At 40.8% G+C, this 16,878-nt stretch overlaps 3 protein-coding genes across 3 annotated transcripts; 1 reads left to right on the plus strand and 2 right to left on the minus strand.

The window, feature by feature from the left end:
* Positions 1–2,722: 2,722 nt before the first annotated feature.
* On the plus strand, positions 2,723–8,621 carry LOC102701456 (serine/threonine-protein kinase STY46). The gene is made up of 16 exons (XM_015838747.2): positions 2,723–2,958; positions 3,178–3,292; positions 3,404–3,489; positions 3,596–3,706; positions 4,109–4,163; positions 4,310–4,420; positions 5,048–5,104; positions 5,893–6,062; positions 6,154–6,261; positions 6,798–6,871; positions 6,969–7,144; positions 7,285–7,380; positions 7,607–7,687; positions 7,775–7,828; positions 8,062–8,196; positions 8,291–8,621. Exons 1-16 carry the CDS (start codon positions 2,771–2,773, stop codon positions 8,363–8,365), a joined length of 1,692 nt encoding a protein of 563 aa, XP_015694233.1. The 5' UTR covers positions 2,723–2,770; the 3' UTR covers positions 8,366–8,621.
* A 79-nt stretch (positions 8,622–8,700) lies between these two features.
* On the minus strand, positions 8,701–11,355 carry LOC102701180 (thiosulfate sulfurtransferase 16, chloroplastic-like). The gene is made up of 7 exons (XM_040525040.1): positions 10,955–11,355; positions 10,764–10,853; positions 10,540–10,662; positions 10,258–10,331; positions 9,187–9,257; positions 9,024–9,077; positions 8,701–8,932 (listed from the first exon to the last, which is right to left on the minus strand). The coding sequence occupies exons 1-7, from the start codon at positions 10,996–10,998 to the stop codon at positions 8,858–8,860; spliced, it is 531 nt and encodes a 176-aa protein (XP_040380974.1). The 5' UTR covers positions 10,999–11,355; the 3' UTR covers positions 8,701–8,857.
* Positions 11,356–13,126: 1,771 nt separating this feature from the next.
* Positions 13,127–14,977, minus strand: LOC102722506 (GDSL esterase/lipase At5g55050-like). The gene is made up of 4 exons (XM_040525478.1): positions 14,564–14,977; positions 14,311–14,441; positions 13,984–14,235; positions 13,127–13,809 (listed from the first exon to the last, which is right to left on the minus strand). Exons 1-4 carry the CDS (start codon positions 14,856–14,858, stop codon positions 13,333–13,335), a joined length of 1,155 nt encoding a protein of 384 aa, XP_040381412.1. The 5' UTR covers positions 14,859–14,977; the 3' UTR covers positions 13,127–13,332.
* Positions 14,978–16,878: the final 1,901 nt, after the last annotated feature.

The raw sequence follows: 16,878 nt of genomic DNA on the forward strand, positions 1-16,878 counted from the left end.
TGAAAAATGCAGCATGCGGGCTTAGTTGGGCCGCAGGAGGCCCATTGGACCTGATCTGAAGCTTGAATTGGGCTCTAAATTACAGTTCACACCCCTTAACTGGGCCGCGAAGCTGAGTTGAGGTTTGGGTTTAGGGACCATTGATTGTGGTGTCATGTCTGGATGATTAAATGATTGATTTAGTTGAAGAGTACTATCTCGGGCATGTACAAATGGCTCTTATTGCCGTTTATATCTCTTAGGGCATGTACAAATGGTTCTTATTGTCATTTCTATCACTTCATACTCGTTGACGTGAAAGGGAGACGATAGGAGAGAGAAAATAAATTGTTTTGCATAGAGTCAGCAAAACATCGACTCCTAGCGCATGAAATGTGAGGAGACAACCAGAGAAGTTCTTTTATACGTGTGCTGACTCTAATTAGAGGCAGCGACCAAATGGAATGCAAACAAGAAATTAATTAGTCTATAATGACGAAAAGTTTGTTGGAAAGACTGTTTTTTGTATGAGGAGTTTTTTCTGCTGGTGTGGCTTGATATAGATGCCATAATCATTGAACATGCCCTTAGACATTATAAGAGTTTGTGGTCCTCCTTTGATTTGTATTAATCATAATAAATCTGGACATGTATATACAGCATATATGTTGATTCAAAGATAAATCTAGATAAAATCAAAACATCTTGTAATATGAAACGTATGGAATAAATTTAAAAATTATCGATGTCTTGGTTATCAAAGTTAGATAATATATATACATATATATATATAATGACTTATGTCATGTAACCAGATGTTTTATGGACAAAGCGCTTCATAAAATCGTACCTTATTTAAATATCATATAAATTTAGCATACCTAAACTAATATTATTCAAAACACACAAAAGTTAAATCAACTGCCTTTATTAAGAAACAAATAATTAAAATTACATAAACAATCTATATGATAAAAACTTTAAGCAAATGTATACTTAACATGCACAAAGGGGTTGGGGTTCTGTTAAACCTTAAGAGCATAATATCCGAGATCATGTGTCGCAAGCCATAACAATTGTGGTCTACTGCAACTTTAACCATAAAACATGATGGAAGAACTCATCAAAAGGGATTTTTACGGTGGCTGAAATGTATGGGCTGTTCTTCATCGCCAAGACAAAATCTCTATGTGGCAAACTAAGCTGGAAGTCAAGGGCACCATCCAAAGTGAAATTCTTCATGTGGCTAGCGGATCGACAGCGTTGCCTAACAGCGGACAATCTGATTAAGCGCGGTTGGCCACATCAGCCAGCCTGTGCACTATGTGGAGTGGCAGCCTAGGATTGTGCTCATTTGTTCGTTGCCTGTGACTACACCTCAAGAATTTGGAGGCTCTTGAGGCAATGGATCGGGCTGGTTTTTCTGTTGCCAGATGAAGCCGGGGGAGAGCTGGGGGAATGGTGGACCAAGGTGAGATCCATTTGTCGAACCAGCTACAGGAAGAATTTTAACTGCCTTGTGCAGCTATGCTGTTGGATGATTTGGAAGGAGAGAAATGATCGGATTTTCAACCAAAAACAAGCAACGGCAGTGCAGTTGTTCCAGAAGATCAAAGAAGAGGTGGCCATTTGGAAAGCAGCAGAGGTGTTCAAAATAAATAGCGAGTAGTTCGCATGCTGCGATTCTGTACCCTAACCGGACTTTAGGCCGTTTTTTCTGCTCACCTCGACAGCCCTCTTGTCGATGTAATTTTAACTTTGTAGCTCTCCCCCATAATCTTAATGAATTTGGTCGTCTGCAATTCAGGCGACCCAGCCAAAAAAAAAACTATAAAACATGAGATTTTCTAGAAATCCCGGCAAAAAAAGGATTTTCTATAAATTACGGAAGGTTTAACCTAGCGCAAACCGTAGTCGAGATTTTAGACTAAGAGAGTCATCGACAGTACGGTGCAAAGCCAGCAAATCAGGTGAGCACATTGGTTCAGAAACTGTGGCTATCTCAGCGTCAGCGTCCATGCTTGATCAGATTATAGAAGGGGTTAAAATGCTGACTTGGTTTTCTTCTTATCCGATAAACGACGAGGCAAAACATGGCGACATGCAAATCCAACAAAGATAATCGATGCTTCAATTGCACGAAAAAAAATGAAGAAAAGAACAAGAAAGAACCGAGTAAAAGTTGAATTTATGGGCAGATGCCTGACAGTGATGGAACAAACAAGAGTTTATGTGACAATCGAAGTCAGCCTTGATTTGCCGATTAAACCGTACACAAACCCGAATGTCAAACTCATCATTGGTGGACAATTTGGTCCTTGTTTGTCACATTTATTTCTTTTTATATTGGTAGACAATTTGGTCCTTGTTTGTCACATTCATTTTTTTATTATAAAATATATATATTTTTTGTTAAGGCTTTTAACTTTTTGCTACTATTACGGTCTACATGTTATAAACAGCGAGTGACAAATCTGTTTTGACCGCTCGCAAAAGTGGCAAAAAGTTGAATTTCTCTTTTTTTATGACATTAGTAAACGCTCCTTTAGGAACGGATATCCGTCGAATTCTGGCGAGAAACAGCACGATCATGATAGCACAGCATCCAAAAATTTAAGAAATTTCATATAAAAATGAATCAGTTTTATAGGAGTCAAAAATTGCATTGGTATTTGACACCAAAGGTCGCAGCTTTTGGTGTTTGATAAAACGGCCGGACGCCGCAAAGCACAAACCTTGCAGCGTCTGCAGCTTTTGTGCGCATTTCGTGTGTCGCGCGCAGGTTGATCCGATGGACGGTGGTCGGGTCTATCCGGCGCCGGCGCCGGCATCGGGGCCACGGAAGCTAGCGAGAGAGCACATGAGACTGGGGGTGTACCACGACGTGCTGCAGCGGCTCAGGGACGCCGGCGCGCCCAAGGCCGTCGAGCCGGACTTCGCCGACAAGCTCTGGACGCACTTCCACCGCTTCAACGCCAGGTTCCTATCCAAGCTCAGCTCGCCCTTCATCTCCTTCATCTCTGCGTTTCAATGTTCGATTTCGTCTCAAACTTTTATCTTTGATCAAATACACACATGTCAAAATTAAAATTTCGATGCTCTAATTTCTGGTATGGCTCGCCCAATGTTCCTGACAGTAAATTTTCCCCCTTGGTTATAATCAATCCCTTTGCTTGTTCTTTTATTTTGATGCTGCAGTTATGCCATGGATGTCAATGTTGAGAGGGCAGAAGATGTTCTGATGCACATGAAGCTGCTTGAAAAGGCTACCCATCCTGAAAATCAGCCTGCCTTCTCAGTGAGAATTGTTCAGGTACATGTTGCAAAAAAAAGGGGGGGAGAACAACTTGAAATTTTCAATTGATTTGGTCATGTTTGCGGCAGTATATCTGTGGTATGTTTCTGAAGCAAATTTGCTGTTCAGGTACCTCTAGACGTTGATGCAAGTGAAGCCGATTCACAGTCAAACATCACTGAAGATGATAACTGTCCTATGCCAAGAACGCCAGCGTATGTCCTTCAGTTCAAGATTGTGGTGCCTATATATCATGTTGTTGTATTTTGTGTTTATTATTCAGTTTCTTTTTTTATATAGTATGATTATTTGATTTCTCAGTGAACACCCTGAACCTATATTTGGCTCCACTGAGACCCTTAAGGCTCTTGTTCGTCAAGCAAGCAGCAAGAACCTCCTGGATGACCAACACGATATAAAAGCTATTCTCAGGTTTGCATTCTTATAATTTGTAGTTCCTGAGATGCTATGGTAGCCTGGTAGGAACAACCCATTTGCCTATGCACTTTGTTTCTTTGCACCTTTTATTTTTTCCTATGTTAGACATACATTTCTCGTTCAAACATCATAAGTAGTTCACTTTACCCTTGATGTTGTGGTCATTTCTTATAAAGCACTAATCAGAGGGACAATAATATTTATAACCATTTTTATTTTCATCTATTTCATTGTTGTTGTCTTATGTAACATGCACATATTTTGGTCTTTATACTTTGAGAGTTGGGAATAATTGAGTGCAATTCAACAATTATCTATGCTTGTGAATAAAATGCTGGGGATGAGCATAACATGATTTTTTTTTCTTTTCCCTTGGTTGCAAATTTCTTCTCTCAGACCCATGCATGAGATCACTTTTGCATCTGATGACAAACCAAAGGGCCTTACTCAAGTAAGTTTTCTTACTCCAACTTCTGGAAGAGTAAAGATTAATTACTCTTTTGTCGGGCAAGATTAATTACTCTGAAACATTTTTTCTTACCATGTTACGCATGCTATGAGAACCTTCCTGATACTATCGATAACATATTATTTCAGCTATCTTCACTTCTAGGCAAGCTCAACCTTGATATCAAAGAAGTACATGCACTTTCAACAAATGATGGTTACTTCTTAGATGTTTTCATTGTAGCCGGATGGGATCACAAGGTATTCTTTGCTCCATTTCTCTACTCGGGAAACTTTTGGTTAACAACTCTTAACAATATAGGTGTTTTTCTTGCTTCCCACATGTAAGAATATCTAAATGTTCATGATCTAAACATACATTCATACTTTTATAACTGTTTATGTTCTATGACATTTTACCAACTCAATTTTTAGTTCAATCTTTACAACACAATGTCAACAATATAGGATTGTCTCAAAACATATCCCAAACCACTTTTGAACCAGTAGACCTTATCTATGCATTGTAATCCCAAAGCTTTTGCTTAAATGCCATTTAGAGTTGTTTACCTGTTCACGAAGTATTCAAGAAAACTCAGTGAAAAGAATGTTATTTGACTACGGTTAATTGTTATCAGTGAAAATTTATAGGCACCTACTTGCATATTATTGGATTGCACAGAAATATTAGAAATAAGAAAATGATTTCTGGAAATTTTGCGCTGATAAAACGTGAAATCTTTATCGTTTCCTTTTAGCTACACAAGCAATTATTTTGTGAAGATCTGCCAAAAACTTTGAGGAAGTTTTGTTGAAAGGATCTGTTCTCTTTGCTGCATAAGAAAACACTTATCAGAAAGGAGGATAACTATTCTTTTGATTATACAGGAAACCCAACTTCTCGAAGAAGCACTGGAGAAGGAAATTCACAGTTTTGAGTCGCAGGTAAAGTTCCGTTGATATTCCTATTTATTTTCTCAATAAAATGTAACCAAATTAGAACTTTATTCTCTCTGTTACCAGAAATGTATCAGAAGAACCTAGGTATATATAGTGTTGTAAGTCAACCAGAAAATTTGTGCCAAAAATTAAACAAAATAAGTCAATACGTTTCCTGCCCATTATACATAGTAACTGCACCATCTTAAAGGTCAGTAGTTTAGGTCACAAGCTCTTGAAGGCACATAAGGAAACGGGAGTTCATAATTTAGTGGAATAGTATGATTTGGTCCATATCAAGAAGATATGGTTTACATCATAGTAAAATGTTGATGCTTACTTGGTTAGTAACCCACTTTCTTCTTTTACTCCTCTTTTTGCCGGGATGGCCGAAGACAGATCATCTGGAAAAACCCTCCTTGATTCTGCCCAAAGCGTCCTTTAGGCTTTAGCCAATATACTCAGGAGCCAGAATTCCACCATCTTCCAGACTTCTATCTCCTCTTTGATACCCCGAAAGAGCCTCCCTATTGAACAGCTGACTTGGCTGAACACTCTTGAGTTCATCTCCTTCCAAAGCGTCCAGGAGACCAACACCACCAGCGTATCAAAGTTTCCCCTGTAACCACTCCTGAGTTATTCTTTTACTCTGCAAAGCAGGCCTAGAAAATGTTTATTAAATTAACGATCTGCTGACAATTCAGCTCATTTATTAATATTTTTGTACTTCTATTTCTCTGCCATACTTACTACAACATTTGCTTATGGTTTTCATTTTTGAAACTCTTCTGCAGATGCCTTCAAAATCTTCTTGTTGGCCTCCTGAATTAGAAGGCAAGCAGTGTTTGGTTAACTCGCAAGCCAACCATGTTCAGATACCTAAAGATGACAGTGATGAATGGGAAATTAACTTCAGCGTATTGACTTTTCATGAGAAAGTGGCATCTGGAACATATGGTGATCTGTGAGTATTCTGCTAGTGCTATTGCCTTGCAAGGAATCTTCAGTCTGTTAGACATTGTCTCAGAGTCATTCTTCCTCCCTTGAGGTTGCAGCTATCGTGGTACATATTTTTGTGAAGATGTTGCAATTAAGGTGCTCAAGTCAGATCGTCTTAATGAGAACATGCAGAAGGAATTTAACGATGAAGTATTCATCATGAGGTTAGTAAGAAAAGAAAAATCTGGGACTCTCAAAACCTTAAAGAAAAGGGGAAAGTAAATAAACCTGCAATCTACAAAGGCTTAGCAAGCTCATACAGTTATTAAGCCATCACTATTTACAGTGTAGAGAGATGTCTTTTGTAGTTTCTTCTAGTTGTTCATTGAATGTACAAGTGAATCCTCATATTTGTGAACACACATCAAATGAATCATATTCTGCAGGAGCTGTGTCTGAATCATATTAAAACTTACACAAACTTAATCATCGCATACAGCCCAAGCTAAGAGTTCAACAAAATTACAGATATACAACCCTTTAAGTGATTCAGCAGTCTATTATAATCTGACTGAAATTGTATTGTAAATTATTTTTTATAGATAATAAAAACTTTATTGAACTTAGCCAATTACATCAAGATGATAGAGCCAAACTGAATCCACCCCTGGCCTCTGCATAGAAAATTATTTACCAGTCTTTCCCCTTGCAAGTAAAATGTCTATATAACCATATTGCTGATGGAATTGCTAAATGCTAGGAAGATCCGTCATAAGAACATTGTTCGATTTCTTGGGGCATGCACCAAGCCAACAACCTTATGTATTGTCACAGGTAAAATAAATTGGCAGATGCCATTTCCTTCTAATTACACAGTTTTTCCCTATTTGATGCTTTCCCCTTACATATTGGAATTTACGTATTTAACCAGAGTTTATGAAAAATGGAAGTGTTTATGACTACCTTCATAAGCGTAAAGGTTCGTTCAAACTTCCCAGTCTACTTAAAGCTGCAGTTGATATATCAAAAGGGATGAACTATTTACACCAAAACAAAATTATTCATCGAGACTTGAAGACAGCAAACCTTCTTATGGATGAGCACGAGGCAAGATTTTTCATACCCTTTGCCATGTTTACTTTGGCATCTATGATATATCCGGCCCTATTTTCCTTTGTCATCTCTTGTTTTTGCATCTGTATTTTTACCCATATATGTTTAAACTGACATGGATGAATCTTTTTCAGCTTATCAAGGTTGCTGATTTTGGTGTTGCACGTGTAAAAGCTGAATCAGGGATCATGACTGCCGAAACTGGCACATATCGTTGGATGGCTCCTGAGGTAATCTTTCTAAATTATATATATTCAACAGAAATTCCATTTTTGCATAGAGGAGATCGCAAGTATTTCCCTTTTCTTCTCTAATGATGATAGTTTATCGAATTTAGTGGTAGATTTTTTCCCAATCATCACACAATTTTCTCAAAAGAAATTGAAGAGCTAAGCAGCAGATTGGGATACATGTTTTTCACATTCATTTCAGATGTCTGCAACATTTTTCATGTAGGTCATTGAGCACAAGCCGTACGATTCCAAGGCTGATGTCTTTAGTTTTGGAGTTGTTTTGTGGGAGCTGCTTACAGGGAAGGTATTATTGGTTCATTGGCTAGTGCTTTTCTCTTGGAATAAAATTGTCTGCTGCCAATTTACTTATGTTTTTCACATATTTTTCTAGATTCCTTACGAGTTTCTAACACCACTCCAAGCAGCCATTGGTGTTGTTCAAGAGGTAAAGAGAAGCTGAAATTGTTGCTTTACTTGCTATTATTTGACATCTCAAATCCAGCTGCAAGATCATCAAGCGTACATCTTTGCTTTGTTCGTTCCTTTCTTCATAGAACTAGTTATCTTATGATTTGCGTTTCACTCTAATTAAATACTATATAATCAGGCTATATGTATTTTTATCCTAATGTTGAACAGCTTTGTGATAATTAAATAAACAAATGGTTGAAATGGCAGGGTCTAAGACCAGTTATCCCGAAGGGCACAGATCCTAAGCTTGCCCTGCTGCTTGAGAGTTGCTGGCAACAAAATCCTGTCAACAGACCAGACTTCGTACAAATTTTGCAAAAGCTTGATGAAATTGCTGAGGAGGTAGGCATCTCCGGCCTCTTTTTCCCATGTCTTTGAATCCCAAATGTTCAAATTCTTGCGTGATGACCTGATGGTGTACCAAACATACTGGCAGCATGGCGTTGATCCTAACCATCCCCATAAGGAGAAGGAGAAAGGAGGCTTCTTTACTTTCGGGAAGGGACATTGAGCAATTTATAATAACTGAAATTGTACATTGTTTTCTGTGGTTTTACTTCTTGCTAGATAGATTCAGGGTATATTATTTATACAGTGTGGTAGCTGACTGGCAGATCATTTGGCCCCAATTTGTATTTTCCATCCAATGTAAAGCCAAGTAATCCTGTATTTTTCAATTGCTGTGCACAATGGAAAGCAGAAAATTGTAGTGAAATTGCAGCGTATTATTTTGGACCTTATTGGAAGCTTCTTTTGCCATTAGCACTCTGCAACAGTATTGTAATCACACAGATACCATTGTCATGTTGCCAAGGAAGGCTATGAACATGAAAGGACATTTCCAAATGAAGCACAAAAACCTAGTCTCCAAGCTAACGCCATTCGACCTTTCAAGACCCATTTATTCAGTACTCTTGTGATGTATCATATTCGAGAAGACCACATAATGTACAAGTCCTTGGCAGATTATTTTTCAGAAATGCAGAAAATCTTTCAAGCAATGTTACTGGTTGGTCGGTAGTTCATTCTCCCTCCAGGCAGAAAATCCACCGGCGATGTCTGTTACAGCAGTAAAACCCTGAAAAATTGCACAAGATCAATCATCTCGAATGACAGGAGCCTATGAACTGGTAAGTGCAATACAGAGCTGATGAGATGAGCATGCTTACAGCAGAGCAGAGTTCAGATGCTGCCATGAGAGATCTCTTGCCACTTTGGCATCCCTGGAATTAACAAGTGAAAGTTTTCAGAAAGTATGCTAAATTGTTAAGAAGTATGATTGTAAATATCATAAATCATTTCGTAATCACAGCGTTTATTTGGTATACGTACAACGATGATCTCATCCTCCTTCCCAAAGGTAGCTGACACTTTCTCAAGAAAATGTGTGTTTTTTGTCAGTCCTAGTAATGGTAAACAAATAATGTTTAGATGCGAACCAGCAATTAATTAGAGTATATATATGAATATGAATTCAATATGGCAGCATTCAGAAAGGGTTCCATTCACTCAAACAGACAAATTGATGCACAGTAAGGTATCACTAGTGTAAAGCAGCATCCTGATGAGATAACTTCTTAAATGGATTTGATCTAGCTGGTAACCTGAGAATGAAAAAAAAATGATATGCTTCTGTCCTATCTGTTCCAGGGACCAGCTGTAGGAGATCCAAATCAGAAACGCAACTAGCTCATGGTCTCAACTCAAAGCAATACCACTTGCCCCTTTGCAACTGCGAAACGCTGGTTTTCTGTCCAGTTTGGTGTTTTGTAGGACTACATGTTGACAGCGAAATGCATTCATGCATGCAGAAGAATAGTTTTATGCTCAACTTGCATCAGAATAAAAGGATGCATGCATGCATCCTGATCTCTCTAGAATTCTGTAGCCACACAACATTTTTCAATGTGACCAGATAGCTAAAGGCGAGTTTGAGGGCCACCCATAACCTTACTAGCATCTCTGGAGAGATGCGCTTCTAGCGCAGTTGGCAAAAATGTTCGCCGGTGAACATTGCACTCTGGGTTTGATTTCTGAACTTCTCATCTTTCGCCCGGATTAAATAAAGGGTTAGAAATACGTGGCTCCTCCTTTCTTAATTCCATTGAATGACTAGCTCCTTCTAGCCATCCCAGCACTAGCATCTCAGGACTTCTCGTTGACGTGATATAACCTATAGCATAATATCATCTGCCATGTTCGATTGGCACGTGAATGGAAAGCTGGAAAAGCACATGCTCGTGGAAAGGCATGACTTGGGAACATTCACATCGAAATCGATGGAATCAATGCCAACATCCCGCGTTGATTATGACAACTTCTCAATCAGAGTGTAAATTAGTTGTAACAGCTCAGACAAGACAAAGCAACCAGTGAGTAAAACAATGTGCTGGGATGGTTTACCTGAGCCGGTTTTGTGCATGTATGGGATGTTTACAGCTCCAACTGGATGCCCACCAGCAAACTCACCCTCGGTTCTACAAGCAGCAAATCCGATCGATCGAGCACACGATTAATTAAGCTGCAGAAATTTTCTTGAAAGACAAATCTTTGTACTCAATATGTGACACTCTACCAATGCTATTTATCCAGTTTAATTGCAGAGTCTGAATAATTAGTACATGTTCAGTAAAAAAACTGTTCTTTTTGGTTAAAAGATAGAGAAAGAGATGGTGATTTGTGCACCTGACGTCGAGATAGCGGTATCCGGCCTGCTGCAGCTCGTAGGCGACGCGCACCGGCACCGACCGCGGCGGCACCGGCGACTCCGCCGTCGCCTCCGCATGCAACGCCTTGGCGCCGCCGCATCTGGAGAAGAAGGCTTGATGGGATTGTCACCATTTCATTCCTTTTGTCACCTGGAACTAGAAATGCATGCGCGAGAAACAAGATGGAGCACCGCGACTGACCTGACGGATCCGAGCATCCTCTTGGCCGCCGTCGGCATCGCCGCCGCCGCCGCCGCGAACGGAGGAGGGTTTATTGCGCCATGCCGCAGCCTGTGCGAATCAAAACATAGCCCGCATTAGCAGATGAAAAAAGAAGAAGAAGAAGAAGAAGAGCACGCGAGCGGATGGAAAGGAGTAGTCCGAGAACGTGCGTGGCGAGGACGACGGGGTAGGAGAGTCGCGCCAAGGTCGCCATGGATCGAACGGGATGGAGTGGAAAGTTGAAATCTTTCCTTGGCGAAGAAACGGGTGCTACAACGACAAGCTGGGTGATTGCTGAAGCGGTGATCTTGGCTTTGGCCACTGCCAACTGCTTATATATATAATACGGCTAATGCTTTGTATTTTCTCTAGTCCTCAGATTATGCTCTGATTTGGAAGCGTGATTTGCAAAATCTGACGAATGAATTAACGATCATCTCCTTCCTTCCTTACGAGTTGTGGATGTTGATTTTGTTTAATGGCGACGGTTGGCTGGCAATTTGGGAGCTTCACCTACACTTGTGCAGGTGTAATGAAATCCAAGAAACGGTGATGGAGCTGCCATTTCCGATGAGTCAGCAACGTCATCCATACATCGTACTACTACACATACACATACACATACTGACAGACATGTACAGTGGGGCCATTCCTTCCCCACTCCTCCGTGTTTAGGATAAGAGGAGAAAGATATTTTTGAAATGCATGGCAGCTTGTAATTTAGCATTCAGCTGTCCTCTCTTGTCAAATTGATTGTGTTCATGGACACGCATGGATACTGGATAGGAGTAGAATCACAACCCCAGTTGTGTACTTGTGTGTATTAGTACTTGCGTAATTTGGTTTGAGATTTCAATGCACGTCTAAATAACTGGATGAGAAACATCAATGGGTCTTGTGGCTAACTCCACGAGATGATGTGCTAGCTAGTCTAGATTCGAAGCCTCACTCGCTCATTTCTGTCTATTTAATTAATTTTAGATTCTTCCTTAGTATCCAAGTTTTTTAAATTACCACCTCATATTTATAAGTAGCTTTTGTTTATACTTATAAGTCAAAATTTAAAATTTTAATCTTAAATTTAAAGATTTTTTTTAGCTTATAGACATAAGTAAATGAAAAGATGAGTGTTATTACATTAGTAATTTCATCTGAGCAAATAGATTTGCTTATCTCAGGTTGGTTTTACCTTTTTTGCGACACTATGGTATTTCGGTAGCAGATAAGCTTGTGATTTATCCATTCAATTCTTATATTGTCCTCCTCAAGTTTTCTCTCCAACTCATGTCAATCTTGCTTACACAATTCGGAAGCCCATCCTGAAAAAGCCCACGCATGGGCTCCACCAAATGCAAATTCTTCATCTGATTTGCTTTCTAACATCGCTGCTAAACGGCTGACCTCCTCTAGAATCGTGGCATGGCTAGCCACTCTGCCTGCCCCTGTGTGCTCAGGATCCTGATACTGTAAACCACATCCTCCTCGGTTGCGTCTTCGCTCGACAGGTCTAGTTCCATGTGTTGTCGCACCCTGCCTGATCTACCCTCTCTCCACTCCGTGGTAGCTGGCTTCAGAATTGGTGGCCATCCTCTAGAGCATGCCTACCTGAGTATCTCTGTGCCGGCTTCGACTACTTGGTACTCCTGGTATCTTAGGCAATTGTGGAAGGAACAAAACCTTAAGGTCTTCGACCGTGTGCTTTATTCGGTCCCAGCAGTTCTAGAGTCCATTCTCCTGGAGGGCAATCTATGGTTAGCCGCTGGCGCCACTGCTTTTGGGTCCTTCTGGGAGTGTAGTATGGCTCTGCCCCCCACTTATGCGGGATATTTAATGATTTGTCAGTCTTAGAGGTGGCACTTAATATGTATGCCTGGACCCACTTGCCATAGACACAGGGAGTGACAAATTATTAAAATGAGTAAAAAGTTAAATGCCCCCACTTTTGCTGTTTGGAGTTTGTTTTTTCCTACCTAACGTTTTCTCTTCCTTTTTCTTGCCTTCGATTTTTATGTTTGTTTTATTCCTCCCCCCATTCTGACTAATTATGTTATGTATCAAAACTTTTATATATTGACGTGTAATTCTTTGCGCATTAGGAAAAAAAAAAAGAAACCCACGCATGAGTCAGCCCAACTCCATCTTGCACCTTTGTCGCCCACATGAGATCATAGTTGGCCCGGTTCGATCTATGGGCCAAAAAGCTTAGTCTGCAGCCCATCAAACTGACGGCCTTTTGTATATCATCTTATACTAGTAGGATTCTTTCTTTCTACGGCGCGGGCACACGAAAAGAACCTAATGAGGCACAATAATTTATTATTATTATTATTATTGTTGTTGTTATTATTCTGGCTTTGCGATTTACATGCACTGATCAGATTATCTCAACTGAACAGACCAGCATATATAGTACACCAGTATGCATGAAGAATGAGAATCAATTTAATTGAAACCCAGAAAAAAAATTAATGAAAAAACTGAAAGACTAACAGAGGCTACAGCAACACGAAATTAACAAAAGCAGAAAAGATGAGCAATAATCTCAGCATCAGCTGCTGTAATGGGCCAGCTGCTTGAAGCTGATGGGCTCGGTGAAACGGGCCGGCCCATCGTAGTAGGCCTTGGCGGCGACCTTGTTGGCCTGCTGCGACGGGTGCACGCTGTCCCAGAACACGTAGCGGTCGCGGTCGCCGCAGAGCGTCGCCCCGCGCTGGCACGCCGCCTCCGCGCCCAGCCTGCCGCCGCCGCAGCACGCGCTGTCGACGTTGGCGTAGCCGGCGGCGCCCGGGTTGGCGAGGGTGACCTGCGTCAGGGCGTAGGAGTCGGCGATGGAGTAGGCGAGGCCCGGCAGCCGCGCGGCGAGGCCGGAGGCGGCGGTGCGCAGCGCGGCGTCGAAGCCGGCGGCGAGCTGGTTCATGGCGTCGCTGCAGGCGCCCGTCGCGTTCGCCACGCGCACGCTCGGCACGCACCCCACCGGCCCCACGTTGATGATCCCGAACTTCCTCGCGCCCAGCCCGTACAGCTCCTGCACGCACGCACGCACAACACACACACATATAATGCATCTTGAATCAATCAGCTTAGTTTGTTGATATGGATATGCATCATGCATCAGTGATGATTAATAACTAATTAATCAGCTTATATATGATGATGATGATGATGATGAGGTGAGAGTGTGGGTTAGGTGTGTACGTACCGTGATAGCGGCCGAGTAGTTGGAGAGTAGGGTGGTGTAGAAGGCCTTCACCTCGTCCGGTGTCGCCGACCTGTTCTGCTTCTGCAGCGCGGTGGCGAAGGCGAACACGTCGTTGCTGCCGACGCCGAAGAGGAAGAAGGACTTGGCCAGCAGGCCGCGCACCGCGCCGGAGCCGGCCTTCCCCACCATCGCCGCCCTCGTCGAGTTGAAGTACACCACCTGCTTCGACAGCGGGATGTTGCCTCCGGCGTTCTGCACGCATGCAATTCAGAGATTCAGATAACCGATCGTCGATCGAAGTGATTGCATGGTGACTTGACGACTTACAGTGGAGTCGAGAATGCCAGCTCCGGCAGAAGCATAGCTGACTCCCAACACCAGAGCTGCCGGGACGACATAATTGCGTGCTTTCAGCGCCAGATAAGCCATAGGGCTCTTGTCGAAACCCAAACTCTTTGCTGTATCATCCATGCATTAGATTTAGCAGTTAATGCTACTACTAAATGCAATACACATGCATACGTAGGTTGTATATATACGCAGAGATAGTACACAGATATATAGGTCAGTACGTACGTACCGACGTAGTCGGCGACGTTGTAGCCATTGCTGAAGCGTCCGGTAGGCTTGGAGGCAGGGAAGTCGATGCCATAGTAGGGCTTGTTGGCCTTAGGGACATCTTTCCCCGGCAAGTAGTTGTTGTTGCCGACGTCCAGCGTCGAGTCTCCGAACACGTACACCGCCGGCACCTGCCGCCTGACCTTACTCGGCTCAACGCCGCCGGCGACGGCGACGGCGCCCAGCACCTGAACCAACGATACCATCACACTAAGAGCCGCCGCCACACTCTTCTTCTTCGCCATGGCAGCCACCATGTCGATCGATCGATCGCGATCTCACTCTGCTTGGCTTACGTTAATTCTCACGATCCAAACTATGCGTTAATTAACATGTACAGCCTGCTTATACTACTACTAAGTACTAATTAACTATGGCTGAGTCTGAGATAGATGGTGATGCAGGAGCTGTCCCTGCTAGCTAGCCACTTATATAAGCCCGGCCAAGATCGAGAGGAAGAAGATTTCAACTCTCTACCGGTTCCTCTACCGTACGTGTGATCCAGGTCGTATTGTAAAATTTCGACTTGCCTTTGAATATTTGCACCGTTCAGCTTAATTACGAATCGATCGGTTCCTAGAATAATACATATGACATGCATGAAATTAGTGTGTGTATATATATATATATATATAACTATCTGAGAGATAGATGTGATGTCCCCAGGAAAGTTCTGTCGTTGGTCAAAAGCAGGCAAAAGAACACGGGATCGAGGACAAGACCTACATATGCATATGCGTGCGTTTATACATGATATCACCTACTGATATAATACTACTGGATCAATCGAGCAATCACTACTGGATATGTGATATATTGATCGATCGATCGATGAATTACGTACTGTACAAATTAACCTTTCGGCCGGTCGGTCTTCTCATATTTGCACGCATCGAATTAATTTTCGATCTCGACGTCGTACGTTAATTAATTTAGCGTGTCTGCTATCTGTATGACTAGATAGCTCGATCTATTGTTGTCGTTGTTGTTTCAACTATACTTTAGATTTCAGTACTTTATTGCTGCCCCCAATATATATTAAAAAAAGAATTCAGGTAGTACAGTATTAGTTCGATTACACTCTTAAGCAGGTCACCACCATTCAACAGTACATGAATGATATATCATAGATACAAAAAAAAAAACGCTGGTATCAAAATAATTGCACTGCATTCAACTGTCCTTTCTATTTTAAACTAAGACAAATGAAGATGACTTTTTGAGGTATGGTTGAATCATTGTATGGATAAGCAGTTGAGCAATTTTAGACCATTTCCTAACGGTATATTTATATGTGCCCACTAGCTTTGGGGTTTTATATATTTATATACCCTTGATTAGTGTTCTGTTTGGGAAACCAAAGTGGACTACGTCCAAATTGCATTATTTTCAAGGGAAAATGTAATTGCAGGAACTACCTACCACGCCACTTTGTCGTTGAATTGCTTGTTTAACTAATTAAGCTGGTTGCTTGATGTTTATATGATTGAACATATTGACAATAGCATGCAAAATTTGTTCATGCAAAAATTTTTCATTATTGAAAATTTCAAGTATTTCTTTGAGATTTTTAAATTGTCTGCACAATATTAATAAAATAATTAATGTTTTATGTATCATTTAAAAAATCAAGAACAAGTACTTAAAAATTTCCCAAAGTGATATTTTTTGGCGTGTTATAAGATTTTAATATTAAAAATATATGAATCAAAATTTAGAGTTGATTACCTAAATAAAAGCACAGACTATATATATATATTTGTATCATTTATATATGATTTAACTGTGTATATGTTTTCTGCTAGGTGAAATTAGAAATATTTATGAAAAGATTCTATACACATTAGACGTGACGTGAAGGGAGTCAAGCGTGTGGTTCCTCACGCACAGGGATGGCAATTCTCCTGTGGGTCCGGGATGCCAACGTTAATTACAAGTGTTAAGTTGATTATTACCATTCGACAGATAAGATATACAAAGTACATAACGATATAGCTGTAGTCAAAACTAATGTAGCTTTTGACTTTCATCGATCATAATTAATTATGATTAGACGGCCAGCACATGTGCGAATATACAGTCCATTGACAACTTGATGGTACTACCTCTCTCTCTCTGTTTCTAAATGTCGTTAATTTTTTTATATCCGTTTGACTATTCATCTTATTTAAAGAAAATATTAAATATGTAAAACTATATATATGCATAAAAATATATTTAACAATACACGAATTTATATAATTAATATTAAGTAAATTTTTTAAATAAGATAAATGA

Source organism: Oryza brachyantha, chromosome 6 (genome assembly GCF_000231095.2).
Source record: "Oryza brachyantha chromosome 6, ObraRS2, whole genome shotgun sequence".
NCBI lineage: Eukaryota > Viridiplantae > Streptophyta > Magnoliopsida > Poales > Poaceae > Oryza > Oryza brachyantha.